General features: G+C 41.1%; 1 protein-coding gene across 12 annotated transcripts in view; it reads left to right on the forward strand.

Annotated features, from left to right (window-relative positions):
* The window catches only part of MAGI1 (membrane associated guanylate kinase, WW and PDZ domain containing 1), a 681,166-nt gene that overhangs the window by 618,818 nt on the left and 42,589 nt on the right, over positions 1 to 19,759 (forward strand). For all 12 annotated transcript variants that reach the window (XM_055260326.2, XM_055260327.2, XM_055260328.2 and 9 more), the window contains one exon: positions 12,627 to 12,658. In XM_055260326.2, coding sequence (XP_055116301.2) covers positions 12,627 to 12,658 — 32 coding nt within the window. The remainder of the gene's footprint in view (positions 1 to 12,626; positions 12,659 to 19,759) is intronic.

The raw sequence follows: 19,759 nt of genomic DNA on the forward strand, positions 1-19,759 counted from the left end.
AAAATTCATTTCAAATTGTGTTTGCTTGCATTAAGATCACCATCTGCATTGACTCAGCCTGATTAGAGCTTCATTTACCAAAAAATAAATAAACAATAGGTAATAGCCAGAATCAGACAAGAGAGAAAGCAAAAGGATCTTGGCATTTATTTTCCACAGTGAGAAACTTGTTGACTTGAGTACTTACTGGGTCAGCATGTATTTCGTTTCCATTATACTTACTGTTCCCTGCCATAAATGCAATGCTTTGTTACACATCTTGTTCCCAGCTAAAATATTTCATTAAAGGGCCTCACAGTTCTTGCATTTTCCTGCATCTCCAATGTACTTGACCTATAAAAGTTACTTCTAAGTGAGGCTTGTCCTAACTGGGATAGTGTGTGGGTTGGGGTGTATGTGGGTGAAACTGATTCCTGTACTCAGCCTTTAAGCAAATCCAATTGGTACAGTGAGCATTGCCTCACCAAAACCTGAAATGTAATAGCTGAACAAAGCCCAAGCGTCTCCTGCCCCTCCTAGCTATATGGGGCAGCAATTCATTAGAAATTGACATAGTCAAGGAAACAGCTTTTTTCCTTCTAAGTCACATAATCACTTAGACCAGTTCAGATACTGTTTCAGCAAGAGGATTTTGAAGACATTTAATATCTCCATGGGAGATGAATGGGCTGCTCACTGTATGTCCTTGCCCTTTGGAAAACCTGACCCCTCAGTAAATGGCTTCTTTAGGTCTGACTTGCAGACACTTTGAATAATGCAGTGCTGCAGGACTTGAAGCCCGATCGCCTTGCTGTTGTTAACCATGACCTGTGTTTTCTAAGGCTTATATGATTTCTTAAATTTAAGATATTGGAGTAAAGCTTGATATGGTACCAGGCATGGCTCTGTTGCAATTAAGCAGTTTGGTAATAAAACTAATTGAAATTGCCAAACAATGTACCCCCCTCCAGAGCAAGCTGGAAAATTTCCCTATTTTGCAGAAGTATCTTGTGACAAAAAAGTGGCCATCACATCAATCAGTCTGTTGAAACTGCCCAGGAGATTCATGGATTTGCCCTAAGAAAAGGACCTGAGATTTTTTTTTTCATCAGCATGTGTTTGCTTTTTGTAGGGAAGGGTAAGGCATTGAGAGGCATTGAACCCAGTGCTGTAATAAAAGTTTGCTTTAGTAAGTAAGGATATGAAGCTATCCTTACCTGAAGATTTAGATCTCAAAGAATCCTTGAGAACACATCCATTTGCTGGGGTGGGGAGCTTATAGGGTTTGGTGTTTCCCTCTGAGCTTTCAGTTTGTTCTGAGACCAAAGCTCGTCTGTTGTGATGGGAAGTCAGGACACAAGGTGGCACAGCGGAACCTTGTTCTCTGTGCTGAGTGAGGCAGCTGTGAGTTGAGCCGAACCTGGCAGCTCACCAGTAAATCAAGGAACAGACCAAGGATCAAGAGCTATTAAACAGTCACTGCAGCAATGATGGCTATAAAAAGAAAGGCCAAGCAGCTCCTCCCCTTTGCCTCATCAGCTCTTCCTGCAGCTTTCAAGGTGTAAACTCATTTCATGAGCTCTGCACATTCATACATGCATTTGAGAGATACAGGTGTTTATCGAACTGGTGACCAGATACTGTTCTAGGGATAGACCGATAAAATAGAATAGGTCCCTGAAATAGAGACAATCAGTAAGTAAACAATAAGCAATATAAATAATAGACAAGTAAACAAGGTCATTTTAGAGAGTGATAGGCTCAGTGAAAACGAAGAAACTGGGTTGTGTGAATAAAGTGGGTCAGAAAAGGGCCACTTCAGATCTGCTGGTAGCCTGCCTGGATCTCTGGTTGGCTCTCTGAAGGAGTGACCTTTGACGAGGGTCCTGAGTGAAAGGCAGGAGCCACCCACACATAGATCTGCAGGCATAGAGTTCCAGGCAGAGGGAGCAGCCAGAGAAAATGCCCGGAGAATTGCACGGAAGCAGTTCCACAGTGGAGGGTGCCAACCTGGCTGGAGTGTGTGTCCAGGAGGAGGAAATAAAGAGATAGGAAGGGTCACATCCAGGAGGGCTTAGTGGGACACTGAACAAAGAGTTTGTCTTTAATTGAAACGGTTTTGGGAAGCCATAGGGACATGGAGCCGGGAGACAGTACAATGTGATTTCTGCTGTATAAAGTTGTCTCTGGCCTCAGTGCGGATAATAAAGAGGATAAACCATAAAGCAGAGACCAGTTTCTGGACTCATGTGGTCATCTAGGCAAGAGAAGGTAGTGGCAGTGGAGATGAACTTGGGTGGATTCAGAATGCATTTGGAGACGGATGTGGTGGGAGAGAGAAAAAGAAGCCTCAGGCAGGGTCTTAGGTGTCAGGGGTTTGGTGTCCTATAAGGTTAAAAGCCCGGATATTATTCTGGGTTTCTATCTTGGTCCTGAGCCTAATTTACATTACTAAAAATAAGCAGTTGGGATAAGAAACAACCTAAAAGTTAGTAATGCAAAAGAAAAGGGCCCCAGCATGTGTTTTTTAACCTATAAGCTTCTCAGCACCAATTACAGTGATAGGTTTTCCTTTGGGACCGGTGACCTTAAAATAAGGGCCCACACAGCGTCCTGTTTTTCCAGCCCAGAAAAGGAATCCTTATCAGTTTTTTCTTTCGGTGAGCTATTTTGAGCTATTGTTTCATAATCTCCCCGTACATCCTATGTAGTTAAAAATCACACTTTCAAATTTGTAGGAACTGCATGGGGCTATCAGGCCACCATAGTTTCACCTATCTTAGGGAGACCTCTGTGAATGAGCTGTTGATAAGAGGAATGGGTTACATGGTCAACCCTTAAGTATTTGCATAAAAAGCTATTCAAATTTGAAATATAGGTACTAGAAGCGTCAAGTTGTCGGTATGGTAGTTAAGGAGTCTTCCTTAGAGGTAGAAGCATTTTTAGATGTAGACAAGACCCGACTTCTAAATGCCACAATTACAAATATTTTTAGCTTACATAAAGTTAGAGAGTTTTCCTAGAACCGTATGAGGAACTAGCTTAATTCTACCCTTAAAAAGTAGATCTTGATAGGAATATTCCCTAGGGTAGAAAGATTGACCTCATGGTAGGTACATCTTGACAAATTAGTGGTTGTTTTAAGTTGACGGTTCTTTTTCTTTCCCTTCTGGAGAGAAGATGCCATAGTTCACTCTACTTCTGACTCATTCCATATCTTTTCTCTAAGCCCGTTAAAAAAAAGAAATCTTGTTATTAGGTAGTGTCAGGAAACATTTGCAAGCTAGAAAAAGCTCCTGCCCACTTTGAAACTGAATTTCATAAAGTCTGGTGGCCAGCCAACCTGTTAGTTGTGTAGCTTTAAAGACGTGCTTCATTGTCCCAAATCAGAGACTGATCTTGTTGTATTTTCAGCATGTGTAGCCTAGAATTACCAGTGATTTAGGTACTGAGACTTGGAGTAAAATATCAGGGATGTGTTAAGAAATTGATTGACTGTGCATAGACTCCTCTGCTATCTGTAGAAAAGAACTGTCTTCCCAAATGCATGTCGCAGTTATGAGTCCTAGATACCTTGACCCGTTGACGTAGCAGTTGTCAATGGTAGGTCCATGTATTTCATAAAGCTGTATTAAAAATTTTCTGTAAATGCATTTGGTATGTAGGAATGGCTATAGGATTAATCTTATCATAGCAGACTCTAAACCAGAATAATTAAGGAACCTTTGAATGAGAGCATATAGTTTAAAAGCACAGGCTTGTTTTTAGACCAAGTATCCCCAGCTATTCACCTGACTCTGTGATGTTGGCCATGTTACTTGACCATCAGTATCTTGGTTTTCTCATCTGCAAAATGAGAAGATATTAGTACTTAGAGGGCAGGTACGAAGAACAAATTTATGTCAAAGGCAGGCTCTGAATACTTTTTAGATATTTTTGCACTCAGTTTTCAATCTTTAGGTATACTTCACATGTTTTCGAGAGTAGCAACAATAGGATCATCCATATCATTTAAATGATACCTTCTCTGGAGTGACCATTTATTTCTCAGGAATTGCATGAAGACAATTCATCCATCTTACCTAGGTCTTTGAGCAGCCCAAGGTATTTATGACTTTAGGTCTCTCTTACCTGTGCCAGGTCAAGGCTTGTGACTTTGAGGTGAAAGGCTCTGTAAGCCATCAGCAATCACCAGCTTTGCAAGCCGTTTATTTCTCCTGGGACATATTTATTAGACTATGTGTACTGTGTAATTGAAGCAAACTTCTCTGCAGCTGTAAAACCAATACAACTGTGTTCTAAATCTTCTTCATAAAATGCCAGCTGACACTGCCTTGGGAGCTACTTATTTCAGACATCTGAAGTCCAACTATCTGTCTAAATTATGATGGTCAAAATACTTCATAATGGCCATTATTAAGTCCCCAAAGGAAAGAATGTCTTCATCTTTTTGGAGACACTGGGTCTGATACTTATGTTCTTGGCAGCTGGTATCATATTTGTATTGAAAAATTACGCTACGGGGTTATGATGGTATTTAGCCAGAAGAAAGAGAAAAAAAAAAATCAAACATGTCCAAACTAGGATCATTTTTTCATTCTTTTTATGGATTCACTTTTGTGATATATAGTGTTTATAAAGTCCTTCAGTGAAAATGTACTCTGGTTTCAGCTTGGCCTTGAGTTTATGCTGGTACACTGATTTAGCTAAAACAAAACAACAACAAGAAAAGCTTATCATCATTATTCACTCAAGGATCGATCATTGCATGTGTTTCCACCCACTCCCCCACCCCACGATTAAATGCTAGCCATTCTTTACTTCAGCTCCTCCCTCTGCCCCCTTCTTCATATTGGATTAGATTTCTTTTCTCTGTATTCCTAAAAGCAACAGTGCTCCCTTCTCTCCTGGCATGTAACACTTACCACTGTGAATTATAAAATGGTTGCTTTGCTTTTTCTCTTTTAAAATAGACTATGAGCTCCTCCAGGGCAGGGGCCATGTCTGATTTACTTTTATCTCTTAGTGATGCTTTGCTAGGCACATGGCAGAGCTCAGTAAATCTTGTATGAATGAATGGTCTCATGACTGGTTCCTTCTCATGCTTCAGGTCTTAGCTCAAATACGGTCTCTTCAAGAAAGACTTGCATGATCACCCAACATAAAGTAGTTGTGCATCCCCGGCATAGCCTGTTCCATTGTCCTGCGTCATTTTCATCACAGAAGTTATCACTCTCTGAAATTATTGGCTAAGTTGTTTATTCTGTCTCCCCACAGAATGTGCGCGCTGTGAAAGCAGGACCCTGTAGGTCTGGCTCATTGCTTTATTTCATGCCAGTTCCTAGGCTGTCAGCACAGTTTGGTTACATGAGTGAGTGAATTTTCCCTGTTTTCCTTCCTGCCCTCAGTGGAAACTGTGAAGGCTGAATGTACCTTTTCCTGTTTTCTGGACTGTCGTTAGCATTTTATTGGTACAGAGAGAACAATTTAAATTTATTTCATGGCTTATATATTCTCTATTAAACAAAGAAAACAAAAAACTGGTTGGCAGGAAATGATGCAGATGGCTTTTTTTTTTAGAAGGGTTGCTGGCCATTGATGTTCATTGTTTAGAACCACTGGATTGCAGTCAAATAATCATCAATTCTGATTGGCTGGGGAAGTCTCAGATTGTTCTCAATTTGTCTTTCCTGCACCCCATTGCGACTTTGCCTCGATAATCTCTTACTGTTTTGACTCATCATCCTACTACCCCCAACAAATAAAAGCATGGCCTAGGAGGCGCATTCCCTTTTCCAGGGAGCAGAACTTTTGCTGAAAATTACTTGTGTTCTTTAATACAGTTCCTCTCCTCATAATTTTTTCAGATGTGTCTTTTAGATCTTTCCAAGAAAGAAGGCGAAGTAAGCAATGCAAGTTTTACCTTTCTGTTTGATCCTTCTCGTTGTCCTCTCTACTTATATGCTGCTCTTACTGAAAATAAAAGCTTAGCTAAAGTAAATCTCACCCTAGAATTGCTTCTAATGCTGTAGTCATATACTTGGACAAGGATGATTTAACTTAAGGAGTATAGGCCCCAATAAAGTGGGTTTCTGAGGGTCACTAGTGAAGGTTTCAAAGACTCCCTGAAATTATATGCAAAATTATGTGCTTCTGTGCAGCTTTGCTTGAGAGGGGCTGTAACAGCTTTGTATCACATTTTTCAATCCAGGCCATGACCCAGTAATTTAGGAGCATAAACACTTGAGTAGGAAAGGTAGTGAGTCATTGAGCCAAAGGAGAGATAGAACAAACTCCAGTTGTTTTTTAGTCTAGCACTGCACTAAGGCCAGTATGTGCCGTTGTCCAGGCATGCTAAATATTGGCTGCAATACTGATCCCGTTGATGACTATTGCCACATTATATGTAAAACCCAGCAATCTTTGAAAATACTGAAAACAAGAATATGAGTTACCTATTAATCCTAATATTTAGAAAAATATTTTAATACATGTCCTTTAGTCTTTGGGTATATGATGTGTGTGAATATATATGTATATCCACTTACTAACAATGAGTTTATATATTCTATGTACAGTTTTTACCCTGCTGTTCATGTCTTATATCATTACTATTTCCCCCAATCACTGAATATTCTTTGTTGTGCTCATTTTTAATGGTTTCATAATTTTTCATCTTGTTGATATAACGCCTCTCTCTACTCAGTCCTCTGCTCTTGGAAGTTCAGGTTGTTTCCTTTTTTTTTTTTGAGATGGAGTCTCACTCTGTCGCCCAGGCTGGAGTGCAGTAGTGTGATCTCGGTTCACTGCAGCCTCCGCCTCCCAGGTTCAAGTGATTCTCCTGTCTCAGCCTCCCGAATAGCTGGGATTACAGGTGCCCACCACCACACCCAGCTAATTTTTGTATTTTTAGTAGAGATGGGGTTTCACCATGTTGGCCAGGCTGGTCTCAAACTCCTGACCTCCGGTGATCCACTTGCCTCAGCCTCCCAAAGTGCTGGGATTACAGGAATGAGCCACCGTGCCCGGCCTGTTTCCATTTTTTATCTCCTTAAAATAATGCTGTGTCGACCATCTTTTTATAGGAATTTTTGCAAGACTGGTTATTTCCTTAATACAAACTTCTAATGATGAGTTTACTGAGTTAAAACTAATTGTAAATTTAAAGTCCTGCATTTAGAATTATGCATTGATAGGTTTTCGAATAACAGAGAAGGCTTGTGGGGTCTGAGATTGTGCTCAGAGTACTTTTGTCTTCTTTGGTATCTAAGACTAGCCCTTGATCAAGACCTCACAGTCATTTTCTTTCAGTGGCTTTCAGTGGTCCCTGATGACTCCCTCTCTAGTTCCTACTCTCTCTCTCTCCCTCCACCTTCTCTCTCTCTCTCTCTCGATATAGATATATAAAATAAATTAATATATATAGAGAGAGATCTATAACTGTGTGTGTGTGTATATACATATATATGCGCGCGCACACACACACACACACACACACGCAGTTCCCTGCCCCTTGCACACTTTATTACCTAATCCAGCTCCAGGACAGTTTTTATTGCAACATTTGCTTTGCAAAACTGTAAAGAATCCCATGTGTTCAGTGACATGTGGATTAGTGACACAGCATTTGTTGGAATGCTTAGGAGGAAAGCAAAATGTTTCCACTAAAATGCTGAAGTCGGAAGACCCAAATGCAGAGAGGAATGAATATCACAATGAAAACATGTAAATTGATGACATAAATAGTACATTTTTCTTATGCGTAGATCCATTTTGTATTTGACAGACACTTTAGGATTCACCCTTTCAAAGCCCCTTTGTGCAGTTTTTCTTGATTCATTCAGTTAGTGAGGTTGGTTGGCATTCCCACTTCCTTTAAACCTGGAGGAAATTAGGTCCAGAGAGGTCCACTGTCTTTCCTAGCAGCTCAGGTTTTGTTTGTCTCAGTGCTGAAATGGCAATGCTCAGCTTCTGGTTGGTTTCCCCGACAGCCCAGCTGAGCTCTCCTACTTCTTCCATATTTCCATTTAATCAGTAGGACAAGCACAGGTCCTAATCTACAAGGGTTCTTTAATAAAACTGTATGTATGCATTCATTTTGGGGAAAAGTAAGCAACTCTTGGAGGATATAGAGGTCAGTGATGCTCAAGAGATTTTAAAATGCAACAAAATGTTCTGAAATATGCTGCATTTATCTTAAAAAGCAGTACAGAGGCCAGGCGTGGTGGCTCACGCTGGTAATCCCAGCACTTTGGGAGGCTGAGGAGGGTGGATCATGAGGTCAGGAGTTCAAGACCAGCCAGACCAACATGGTGAAACCCCGTCTCTACTGAAAATACAAAAATTAGCCAGGCGTGGTGACGTGCACCTGTAATCCCAGCTACTCAGGAGGCTGAGGCAGGAGAATTGCTTGAACCTGGGAGGCGGAGGTTGCAGTGAGGCAAGATCACGCCATTGCACTCCAGCCTGGGCGACAGAACAAGACTCTGTCTCAAAAAAAAAAAAAAAAAGAAGCAGTATAGAGTTTTGTTTATTGTGGCATCTGTGGATATGTATGTGTGTATTTATAAATAAATAAAGCTTTTCTTGATGTAGAGATACTAAAAATAGGTAATAAAGCCACGCATAATCCCATGAGCCAAAGAAAATACTGTTTTCGCACATAACCTTCTAGCCTTTCTTTGCAAAATGGTATGTATTCTGTTATAGCTTTACTTTCTTCATGTAAATTATTTGTGTACAAGCATTATAAAATTTCACAAACTATGACATTCTGCCATTTAGTTATAGTTTATGGCCTTGATATTTAGAGGGAAACAGATTTCTCCTCCTTACATTAGTTGGTCAGGTCCCAGTCACTAGCAAAGAATTTGCAATTTGTTTTTTCCAAAATGACACCATTTTAGTAGAGAACTTTAGATATTCAAGTCCCAAGCTTGTCTCGCTCCTGTAGATCACACTTCAAACATACACTTCCCTGGAAAAGTTTTCTGGGATTCCTTAGAAGTAATATTTGCTGCCTTCTAAGGCCCTAAGAGCGGGTGCTGCCATCATAAACTCTTTCTTCTGCCTCTTCTGAAAGTTCCCCTTCCTTACCCTGAATGGACCAGACAAGCCCATTAAGACAGGTGCCGTTTCTGCCCATATGCCTTATATGTAACATGTGACATGATTTATAGAACACAAACTTCCTGCTGCCACAAGGCATACAAGGTGTTTGCTTGTCTAAGGAAAAACACTGGTATGCCATGAACTATGCGATGATGTTGCTTCCTATAGCCTAGCTGGTAGGGACATGTCTGCAGTTATCCAGTTACATACGCGCTATCTCCTTTGATAGGTCTTGGAGCATTCTGTCATGTCAAGCAGTGACCTTTTGAGTCTTTTCTGTTAGGTCTCCCAGCTGTTTTCAATCCGTCTGAATAGTTTGGGCTAAAATAAATTATAAATTGTAATAAGGTTTTTCCAGCATTCATGTGTATTAGATTTTAAGATTTAATGACCATGTGGGCCTAAAACAAATCTTTGAGTTCTTCTTTTTAAAAAAGCAATCAAGTGGAGTCTCTTGATTTTGACTATTTAAATATTAATTTGTGGTCATAACCTGCTTTTGGGCTGCTGTAAAACCTGTGGCGTTTTAAAATGAAGGTTTTCAGCAACTAGCCAGCAAAGAGGAACAAATGCCTCTTTAAACAAATATTTTCTTATTTGTTGTAATATACAGTTTGTTGTGTCAGTTGAGCTGGGATCTTCTGGAATATTCCATGGACTACTTCCTCAGAGGAAACAGACCTTATTTGGTTACCCCCATATCCTTCAGACTGGTTGGCTTTGTGCAATTCACAATGAAGGGGCCATTAATTAATTAATTAATATTTATTTTTGAATTAGTATTTTATTGCGTCAGTGATATGTGAAAATGCTGGTCTTAAAAAAGAATCCTAAATAAGGATAAAGTCTCCTTAAATGAGTCCCTCTGATCTTTGCCCCTCCTTGCACTATTGAACATATCCCCATTATCCATTTGATGTGGACGTTCATGGAAGGCAAAAGCCACGCATGTGTTTGAGTGTGTGGAACACCTGTCTCCTGCTGTGCCTGCCATTCTGCAGCGTGCCATTTTACTGAACATTGTGTTTTAAAGACTATGTTGTTACCTGTAGAGATAGCTCATTCCTTTTAACCTAGCTTTGTAGGTTGGCTGCCCCACAGTTTTTTAGAACTTCCAGTTGTTTCCAGTTTTCCTTTCTACCAACAATATTGCACTGAACATTGTTGTGAATGCGCCTTTGAATGTGCATCGATACAGAATGAAAAATGCCCCTTATTTTATATGTGAAGCTCTTAAGAGAAGGGATTTGAAGATCGGCCAGAGTCTTACAAATGATTAGCAGAGTGTAGATTGAAACCATTTTCCCTGACTCTGCTTACCTAATGGGGGATTGTTTCCAAATTTTCATGTGGGTCATTGGGATCCTGGGCAGAGTCAACTGCAGTAAAAGATAACTGTGGTGAAACCTTGCTGATTCCAATTAACTAAGAAGGTCTCTCTGAATTAGGAGAAAATACGAATTTAAGGATGTCATCTTATATAATTTTGAAGTTTATACAGTGACCCACACTAATACAACCTAATAAAATTTCTTAAGGGAATCATATTAATGAGCCAAAAAAAGCACCTGATCATTATTTAAAAAAATAAAGACATATCAAAATTGTTCAACACAGTTATTTGTATCCATAGGTAAAATATTTTCTCCTATAATCTTTTTTATATTTTAATATGCTTAGCAGCTGATTTTTCTCTAGTTAGTGCAAGATAACCATACCACTTCCTTTCTGAATGATGTAAATTAGCTAAGGAAGGTGAAAAGGTGTAGACATTTGAGTAACCCGTCTGTGCCAGGTAGGAGGCTCTTAAACATTTTCTCTTGTTTCATTATCTTAATAATCTTGTGAAGTGAGTCTTACTGTTTTCCCTTTATAAATGGAGAAACTGAGACAGGGAGGGCCCCAAAGCACTTTGTTAAAGGATGCCTATCTGAGTTTGCCTGACTTGAGAGAGGAGAATAATACTCTACTATATCAGAGTTTCCTTAAATATGGTCCTCGGATTCTCTGTATCAGAATCTCCTGGAATTTTTGTTAATACTGCAGATTCCTTGGCCCCCAAGGGTGGGACCTGGGCTGCTGCATTTCTAACAAGCTACTGAGTGTGCCTCATGCCCTCTGAGGTCTGGGAGCCAGGCTTCCATGGTGACCTCATTTTGGTGATGCTAGGAACCTTGCCAGAGAGCGCCCCCGTGCCTCCCAGGACGAGTAATCCTCATCATGCCTCGCTCCCAGTGGGCACTTTGCAGGCTCGTCTGGGCTGCTTCCTCCTTACTCACCCACTTGCCTTGCCTCGCCTCAAATTACTTCTGCTGATCTTAGCATGGCTCATGGTTTGACAAGTCACTACCAAAAGAGGTGAGATCGTCACACTCCCTAGGAATCACTTTCAAAAACAGGTTGAAATCTCCAGTGCAGCATCACCAGATTCCAAGCATCTCTTGTGTGCTTTATACAGATAGAATCTGCATTTTGCATTCTAACTCCTGCCCAAAGAAAAAAATCAAAAGAGGCAACAGCTTGCAGAAATGATTACTTGTGAAATACCAGTATATGCTTTATTTTCCTTTCTCGCCTGTCTTTCGCACCCTTCCCTGGTGGCAGATTTCCCATAAGTCTGCCCCCAATTGCTCCTGACTTCCCTAGAATTGAGGAAATCACTTGTCCCTTCCAGCTCCAGCCCTCCCACTAAGGACAAGGTTTTGGAAGAGCCAGCTAGATTCAATGAACACCTTTGCCTTTCTTTCTCCATTATTATCTTTTTCTTTCAGCTTTGTGCAATTTTTCTTTTTCACACCCAAGTGACATGCTTTCCCTCTTGAGGGGCTAGTCCTGCTCCAATCCTTTCCAACAAGCTGTGAGTAGGAGGTTGCTTGGATGACTGGCAGACGTCGAGACAGACATGTGCTGATGATCCAGAGGGGACCCTAGACCAACTTGGATTTGTGTTCATTTGTTAGCATTCTGTGTTGGCAAAAGAGCATCCATCTTTGTTTTGGTATGGAGCTCATCCAAATAAAGCATTTCCTCTTCTGAAAGGCAGAGGGAAAAAAAAGAAAAGACCAAAAAAAATTTTTTAATTTTAACCATGTACTCCTTTGAAACTAAATATATACCCTTTCCTCTGTCCTGATTGGTCCCTTTCAATTGACAAGTGGATCGTGTGGAAAGGAAATATCCTGGACTTAATTGTAAGTTAAGTCTCTCTTAATCCAGAAGAGCATTTGAGATTCTGTCCAAGTGTTCAATTTCCCAGGCCGCTGAGGTCTGTGAATTTCTTTTCCCAGCCTCCAGGCTGCTGCAGTACAAGTCAGCATAGCTAATGCAGATAGATCTCCTGCCTCTCGCTCTCCTCCTCCCTCTGCTTTGATTCGATATGAACAGCCTGGTAACTCCGATGCTGGGGAGAAATCTGACATAACTCTGCAGATGGCTAGGTTGCCATGGAACACCTGGGGATTGTTCTTTAAGGAAAAGGTAACATTTATATGCTAATGATTTCTTCCCCCCTCCCCTCCTTGTTGCATTTTTTCCAGGGCTGCCAGTTCCCAAGAAGAGCCCAAAGTCGGTAAGGACTTGTCAGTTACTTGGTGCTTGTTGGGGCTGGCGTGGATGGTGGGGGGCTGGAGGTGGGAGGGTACTCTGTGTGGCTTCACTTCACTAAATGTGTTTTACAGTGGATGGGGGAGACAGGAGCCGGGGCTCATTTTCTGAAGTTCTGGGGATCTGTTTGTTATACAAGGTATTTGGGCTTGTCTTTAACTGTATAGTGATTTGTGGGCAGGCTGCAGGAGCCAGGATAAAGAATGCATGTTTGAAATCTTCTCTATACAAATGCATCCACGCTCTTCTTCAAAGGGATGAGTTTCTTAGCCGTTTTAACTTGATACAAATGCTATTGTTTCCTTTGGAAGGAGTGAAAAAAAGAAAGCTCCACCTGCTCCGTGAGTAGCATTGCTCTCAACTGGTGTTCCCAGCCGTTCACCTGTCTACCCATTCTCTCCCTTAGCTTTCTTAGGCGCCAGAGGATGAATTATTTACAAAATAAAAAGCCTGTAGGTTTAAGGAAGAATTGCTCTGCCCCATATATGTGACCATGCTCAGATGGAACAATGTTCACTGCCCCAGCACTGAGAATAAGACATTTCCTTGCTGTGGAAATGTCCTTTGTTGTTTTGCCAGCTTTAGCACCATTATGCTGCAGGTAGAGGATTCTTAAAAGAAAAAAAAAAAAAAATCAATGTTTTGCTGTCCTTTCTAATCTGGTTTCCCTGAAGATGCATTACCTAGTTGACATGTTAGCTAATAGCTTAGAGGCTATAGTGTTTTGCTTGGTGGTATGGGTTTATGCTCCCGGGGCACTAATGACAAATTAAAATGCTGCTTAACTCAAAATCTGGAACTCCAGTGCCTGTGAAATTGATCTGGGTGGAAGGGGCTTCTCAATTCATTAATATTAGGATAAAGAGGGATGTTTCCATGTGGTTTAGAAGATTTGGGGGAGGGAAAATGTACAGCCTCGTGCCATCCAGGAAGGGAGAACCTTGAAAACTTTGCGGCTTACGGCGCTGCAGCTGAATTCTTTCCACCTGTCTCCAAGCCTGGCAGCACGAGGCAGAAGTTTATTAAGGAGATGAGAGAGGGAGCTTCCTGCGTTTTTAAACCTCACTCCTAAGTTCTCCAAAGAGAAAAACCTGCAATAATTGATGTGATTCCGATGGCATAGTGCCGTGGTGATTGGAACTTTGACTTCAGGGCTGGTTTCCTTGTCAGTGTGTGTTAATGTCCAGGCAGAAAAGTGCTGGTTGGTGCCCACATTGGAACCACAAAGATGCCAAAGTGTGTGCATGTGCGCATATGTGTCTCCCTGTCCCTTGGTCATAGTAACTCATCCGCCTTCAGAAAAATGGAAGGAAATCCAGAAGATGTGTCTCATAAGCTTGAGTTAGCATGAACCATCCTTTTTTCTCCCCCACCCCAGCCGTGCTATGTTGATACATGGGCTAGTTTTACACACCCCACATGGAATGGAGTCTTAACAAGGAGGGTGCTGAGGGAGACATAGTAGTTTTGCACAGGTAGCATGACGTCAAGTAGCAAGGTGTTCTTTTCCATTTTGCATTCCATTTAAATTTAGTATGCAAAAGGATTTTTGTAATTGATTTGCATTTCTTCTTCCCCCAAGTGTTTTGGAATTGCCTGGTGAACTCAAAAGCTATCAAATAGGTATTGAACCTGCATTCACCAAGTCAGTTAAGAGAATTCCCTATGACAGTTAATTTTTGCAGAAGCCATGTCATTAGCAAGCAGAAGCCAATTACTTGGGCTGCATTCCTAAGAAAGAAGCTCTCAACTGCTTTGCCCGTAGTCTGCTGGCTCTTAATTACCACAAGCTAAGAGAGTGATGTGTTGCTGGGTTAGAAAAGAATAAGCCCCCAGCTTGGGGCTTGTCCTTACCTGATTTCTCTGCCAGGACAGGGATGAGGGTTTTCACAGCATTGCTGGCACACACTGGCAGCTGCTGTACAAAATTTGGGAGCTGTCGGCCAAGGTCTGCTGTTGGATGTAAAGTGCTGCTAACATCCGTGATCAGTGAGATTTCTGTACAGGTGGGTTGAAAGCGGTTTCCCTTTCCCAGTTTGAATTTTGATGATGTCCTGCCAGGGACACAGATGATTATGGAATTTTTCTGGTGGAGTCAGAGGGAATTCACAGGGAAGCTGGATGTCCTGGTACCAGAAAGCCATTCAAGTAATGACAGATAAGGTCAATTATGCAGGATGCATAATTAAAAGCACACTGATTGTAACTGGGTTGTGACTCACTTAGATTTGGCAATAGCGCTGTGCACATGTGCACAGTGGTCTCAGCTCAGGACCATTGTGTTGTGGTTGTTTTGTTTGTTTTATTAGAGGCTCTTGACAGTGTTGACTTGCTCATGTGACTGGCAGCTTCCTTTTGCCCTCATACCTTTTTTTTTTTTAAGGTTTTCAATAATTAAGTAGTTGGGTTTTTATTAGAACAGAAGGACTTATCTTTTTTTTTTTTATCTCATTTTTTCTCCTGGATAGTCCCTGTAGCTTACTCTTAATAAGCAAGTTCACCTGCAAGATTTAGTTTAAATGTTGAAATTGTGGTTTATATACTCATTGGGGACAATGGCAGTATCTTAATAAAATTTCATTAATTTAATACCTGGACTTTCATAACATCAGGGATTTTTCTGCCAAATAACAGAGACAAAAACAAGACATATTTTCTGTCAGGTTTTAGACGTCTCTGGGAAACTGATTCTGTGGCCCAACTTAATCATCCTGACTGAAAACTCATTTAACTGAGACTCTCAGTCTAAATCACCCACAAGGATCTTGTGTATGAGAATTTAAAACTAAATATCACACCAAACCCTGAATTTTAAGTCAGTATCCACCTCTTTTCTTATGAATTCATTTCCCAACTATTCTCCCTTAATCTGTCCCCTCTTTTTTTTTTGAGATGAGGTCTCACTTTGTCATCAAGGCTGGAGTGCAGTGGCACAGTCATAGCTGACTGCAGCCTCGAGCTCCTGGGCCCAAGCAGTCTCTTGCCTTAGCCTTCCAAGTAGCTGGGACTGTAGGTATGCAGCACCATGCCTGGCTAATTTTTATATTTTTTATAGAGGCAGGGGTCTCACCATCTTGCCCAGGCTGGTCTCAAGCGCTCCTCCTGTCTTGGCCTCCCAATGTGCTGGGACTACAGTCATGTGCCACTGCACCTAGCTATCATCTTCTATTTATCCATCTTTTCCTCCACCTAAACATTCATCTTTCATCCATTCATTCATCCATTATTCAGAAAACTAGTATTTAGAACCCATTAAATAACAGGTTTGGTGTGAAGCACTGGAAATACTATAATAAATAAGATGGTCATGGCACCTCTCTTGTTGCAGTTTGCAAACAAACCATGTATTGATTGCTCCTTGCAAAAAAAAAGATTGTCACAAATTTCCAAAATGTTTATGCAGTCATTTCATCAATAAGTATTTATTATTTTATGTGTGCCAGACCCAGTGCCAATATTTGATAAGAATTAATCAGAAAACATCCCTGCCCTCATGGAAATGGGGAGGGAGAGATAATAACCACATTAATAGGCAGTTCTACAAAGATCCTCACCTCATAGGGATTAAAGTGTGGTGAGCATTAATAAAGCAGAAATATAACATGGAACCAAGTACACACAATGTAATCATTCCACTCTTAATTATAATAACTTATAAGTCATCATAAAATGCCAACACCCACGATTGAATAAGTGCTGTGATTGAGCTGTGGAGTACTTTGGAGTTCCCCACCAGCCTAGGCAACATAGGAAACCACATTGTTTACTTAGCTATTATTGTCAGATGAAAGAAAGTGTACCATATTCACTAAAGAGAGAAGATTTTCCTGTTTACTAAAAAAAAAAAAAAAAATCATACAAATAGTTTTTATATAGAGGACCCCGGACGGTGGGCAAACCATCCAGTGCCCATCCACATTGAAGAGGCAGTCTCTTCAACAGCCTCTTTAGAGCAGACATAGCAAGCTGTCTGCAGGGTAGCCACAGTGATAGGTTTTTGTTCCACTAGCCTCTCTGTCCCTTTCCCCTGCAAGAGATGCTAAAGGAAATTGCTGAAAACTAGTCATTAAGAGATGTGAGAGAGAGACTCCTTTTACGCGCACACCCTGAGTGACCCTGACCTAGATCATTCCGTTTTATGTACCCTGCCTCTTTCTCAGACTCATACAGTTATGTGGCACCTGTCCTCCTTTTCCCTGATGCCACTTGTGTGACAACCAGCATGATGATTGATCCCATCAAAGCTTCTACAGCCTACAAGAAGAAGCAGTGAGAGTAGTAGATGGGTGAAGGCATAGGATCACTTAAGTCAGTCTCCTTGCCTCTCACTTCCCATGGCAACTCCCCTTCTCTGCCTTTTGGAACCCTGGAAGATGGACTTTGCCACTGTATTACATTCCTTTAAAGCATGCAATGTGAACCCGAATCCATTTTCATATCCAGTCAGCGCCTGCCTCTTCTTTTCCATTAACTCCTCTCGCCCACCTTTTTGGAAGAAATCATTTGACTTAGACCCATAAATGATAAAAGAAACAAACAAAAGGAATGACCATCCTCTGCACTGGCTTGGATTCGAGTCTCTGATTTTCACACAACCTTTAATGACATTGGCCTAATACCTCATCAGCACTTGGAGTTTTTCCTGTTGTCCGTGTAAATCGCTGCAGTAGCCTTCGCTCTTGGCGGATAAGTGAACTGTAAATAATTTTGCTTTAAAATGGATCGATTTGTCATTTTTAAGCCACATGAATTCTTTTCATCATTTAAGCTCCTAAGTGCTGTCTATATTCATTTGCTCTTCCAAGCAAATATTTTAAGTTCACTTTATAAGTACCTATATTTTGAAATCATTCTGGGAACTACTGATGAGTTGATTTTTTTTCCCATTTCCATTTATAAAAACCATTATGTCTTCCCAATTTCCCTGGCCTGACAGTAAGTAAGGGAATCATTCATTTCAGAGAGGTTGGTACAGTTTTAGTTTAAAAGGTCTTGTGATACAGGTTCATGGCCAACATGTAGCCAAAGACCTTTAGGGAATTTTTTTAATTGAGCCCATTTCCATATTCCTAGTTGGCTATGAATTGAGACTCAGCAATAAGACTCTTGCTTCAAAAATATCAGCATAGGGACAACAATTAGCATTGGAAATTCCTGTCTTAACATATGGCACCCCTTGTCAACCAGTTACTCACACTGGAGGTGTGGTGCATGGATATCCTTGTTTCTAAGCTCTCCTCCTTCTGGTGGTCCTCTTCACCTCCCTTCTCTCCTGTCCCCTCCATTCTCCTGCTCCTCAGCCTCCTCCAGTCAGTCTGTCAGCAGTCCCTGTTGAATTTGGCACCAAAGTGTCTTCTGACCTCACTTATTCTTTTCCTGGGTAACTCTAGCTACCCTGGTGTTGCCCACCTCAGGTCCCCACATTGACTGCAGCTGGGGCTTCCTGACTGGCCTCTCCGCATTCATTCCTCTTCCCCAACAATCCATTCACCACCCAGTAGTGGCACCAAACTTTCTGGAAACATGTTGGCTATTGGAACATCCCCACTTGAAATTCATTAATGGATTCCCCGTCTTGAAACTAAGAATTAAACCCAAACTCCTTACGTAGCCCACAGGGCTCATGCATTATGTGGCCTCCCAGTTCCTCTCAGGCCACCCTCCCTTGCTGTGCCACAGTAGCTTTTTTGTTCTTCAGAAAGTCCACTTAGCGCACCCTCTTTTTTTTTTTTTTTTTTGAGATGGCGTCTCGCTCTGTCACCTAGGCTGGAGTACAGTAGTGTGATCTCAGCTCACTGCAAGCTCCATCTTTCCAAGTGATTCTCGTGCATCAGCCTCCCGAGTAGCTGGGATCACAGGTGTATGCCACCACACCTGGGTAATTTTTGCATTTTTAGTAGAGTTGGAGTTTCACCATGTTGGCCAGGCTGGTTTCGAACTCCTGACCTCAAGGAATCTGTGTTCCTCGGCCTCCCAAATTGCTGTGATTACATGTGTGAGCCACCATGCCCAGCCTTCTCTTTCTATTAGTAGGGTTCTTCCAGAGTCCTCTCTTTACCACCTTTCTAAAGGACATTGCAGTGTGTTGCTATCAATATATTATATTTGATTAATATTCATCTACACACACTATGTATATACACACTTAGATACATGCCCAGGGATAAATTTCAAGAGCTCAGGTACCATCTATTCCTTATTTACATGTTGTTTCCCTCAGTATCTGGCACACAGCAGGTGATCCTATGTGTGTGATTTATTGGGTTAAGTGAATAAATCTATTGCAGGTAGGGCAGCACACTTAGGAGGGCCTGGGCTGGATGTTATATCATTTTTGTACTAGGTTTTTCCATTTTTCCATGTTCTTAGTATGCACAGGGTTTCGTTAACAGACTTAAAAGTATACTTTTAACTACAGCTGCTTGTCTTTGGGCTAGTGTCTCACCTAGGAAAATGAGGTGAAATACAGTTGCATTAAATGCAAATCTGATCCTGTGTCATAAATAGTTCAGAAGTGAACGTATTCTCATGCCTCTAGTCTTCTGGGAGGTGATCTAGACTGCTGAAAATGCATACAAGTTGACTTTAATTTGGGAGATACATAAACATGGTTTTTCTCCTGGACAGTTCTGGGCTCTAACCAGATAAAGGACAACCTCATAGCTAATTAGCATGCTCACAGAAAATTAAAAAAAAAATACTTTGAACTCCCCCCCACACCCATAGCATAGTTTTAAAAAAATCCAGAGTGCCAACAAGATATTAAATTACAGAATATATCTTCAAATTAATGAGTTTTCATAACTGAACTTGAGAAGGAACATAGAGTGAGGTTAAGTCTTAGCAGGGAGAACATCCAAAAAGCTTCCAGATTATTGTGTATTTAGCCTATTAGTGTGCCATTTATATAGGCCAGTTAGAGATAGTTGAGTGGTGGCACAGTTTTTAGAGCACATTCTCAGGATGCTCCTTTACTTTTATTTTCCAATTTGAGGTATAAAGTTTAGATGGCATTTAAAAGAGACTCAGAGGTGCAGTTTGACCGAGAGGCAGTTTTGCAAACTCA

The sequence above is a fragment of the Symphalangus syndactylus genome, chromosome 21, assembly GCF_028878055.3.
Source record: "Symphalangus syndactylus isolate Jambi chromosome 21, NHGRI_mSymSyn1-v2.1_pri, whole genome shotgun sequence".
NCBI lineage: Eukaryota > Metazoa > Chordata > Mammalia > Primates > Hylobatidae > Symphalangus > Symphalangus syndactylus.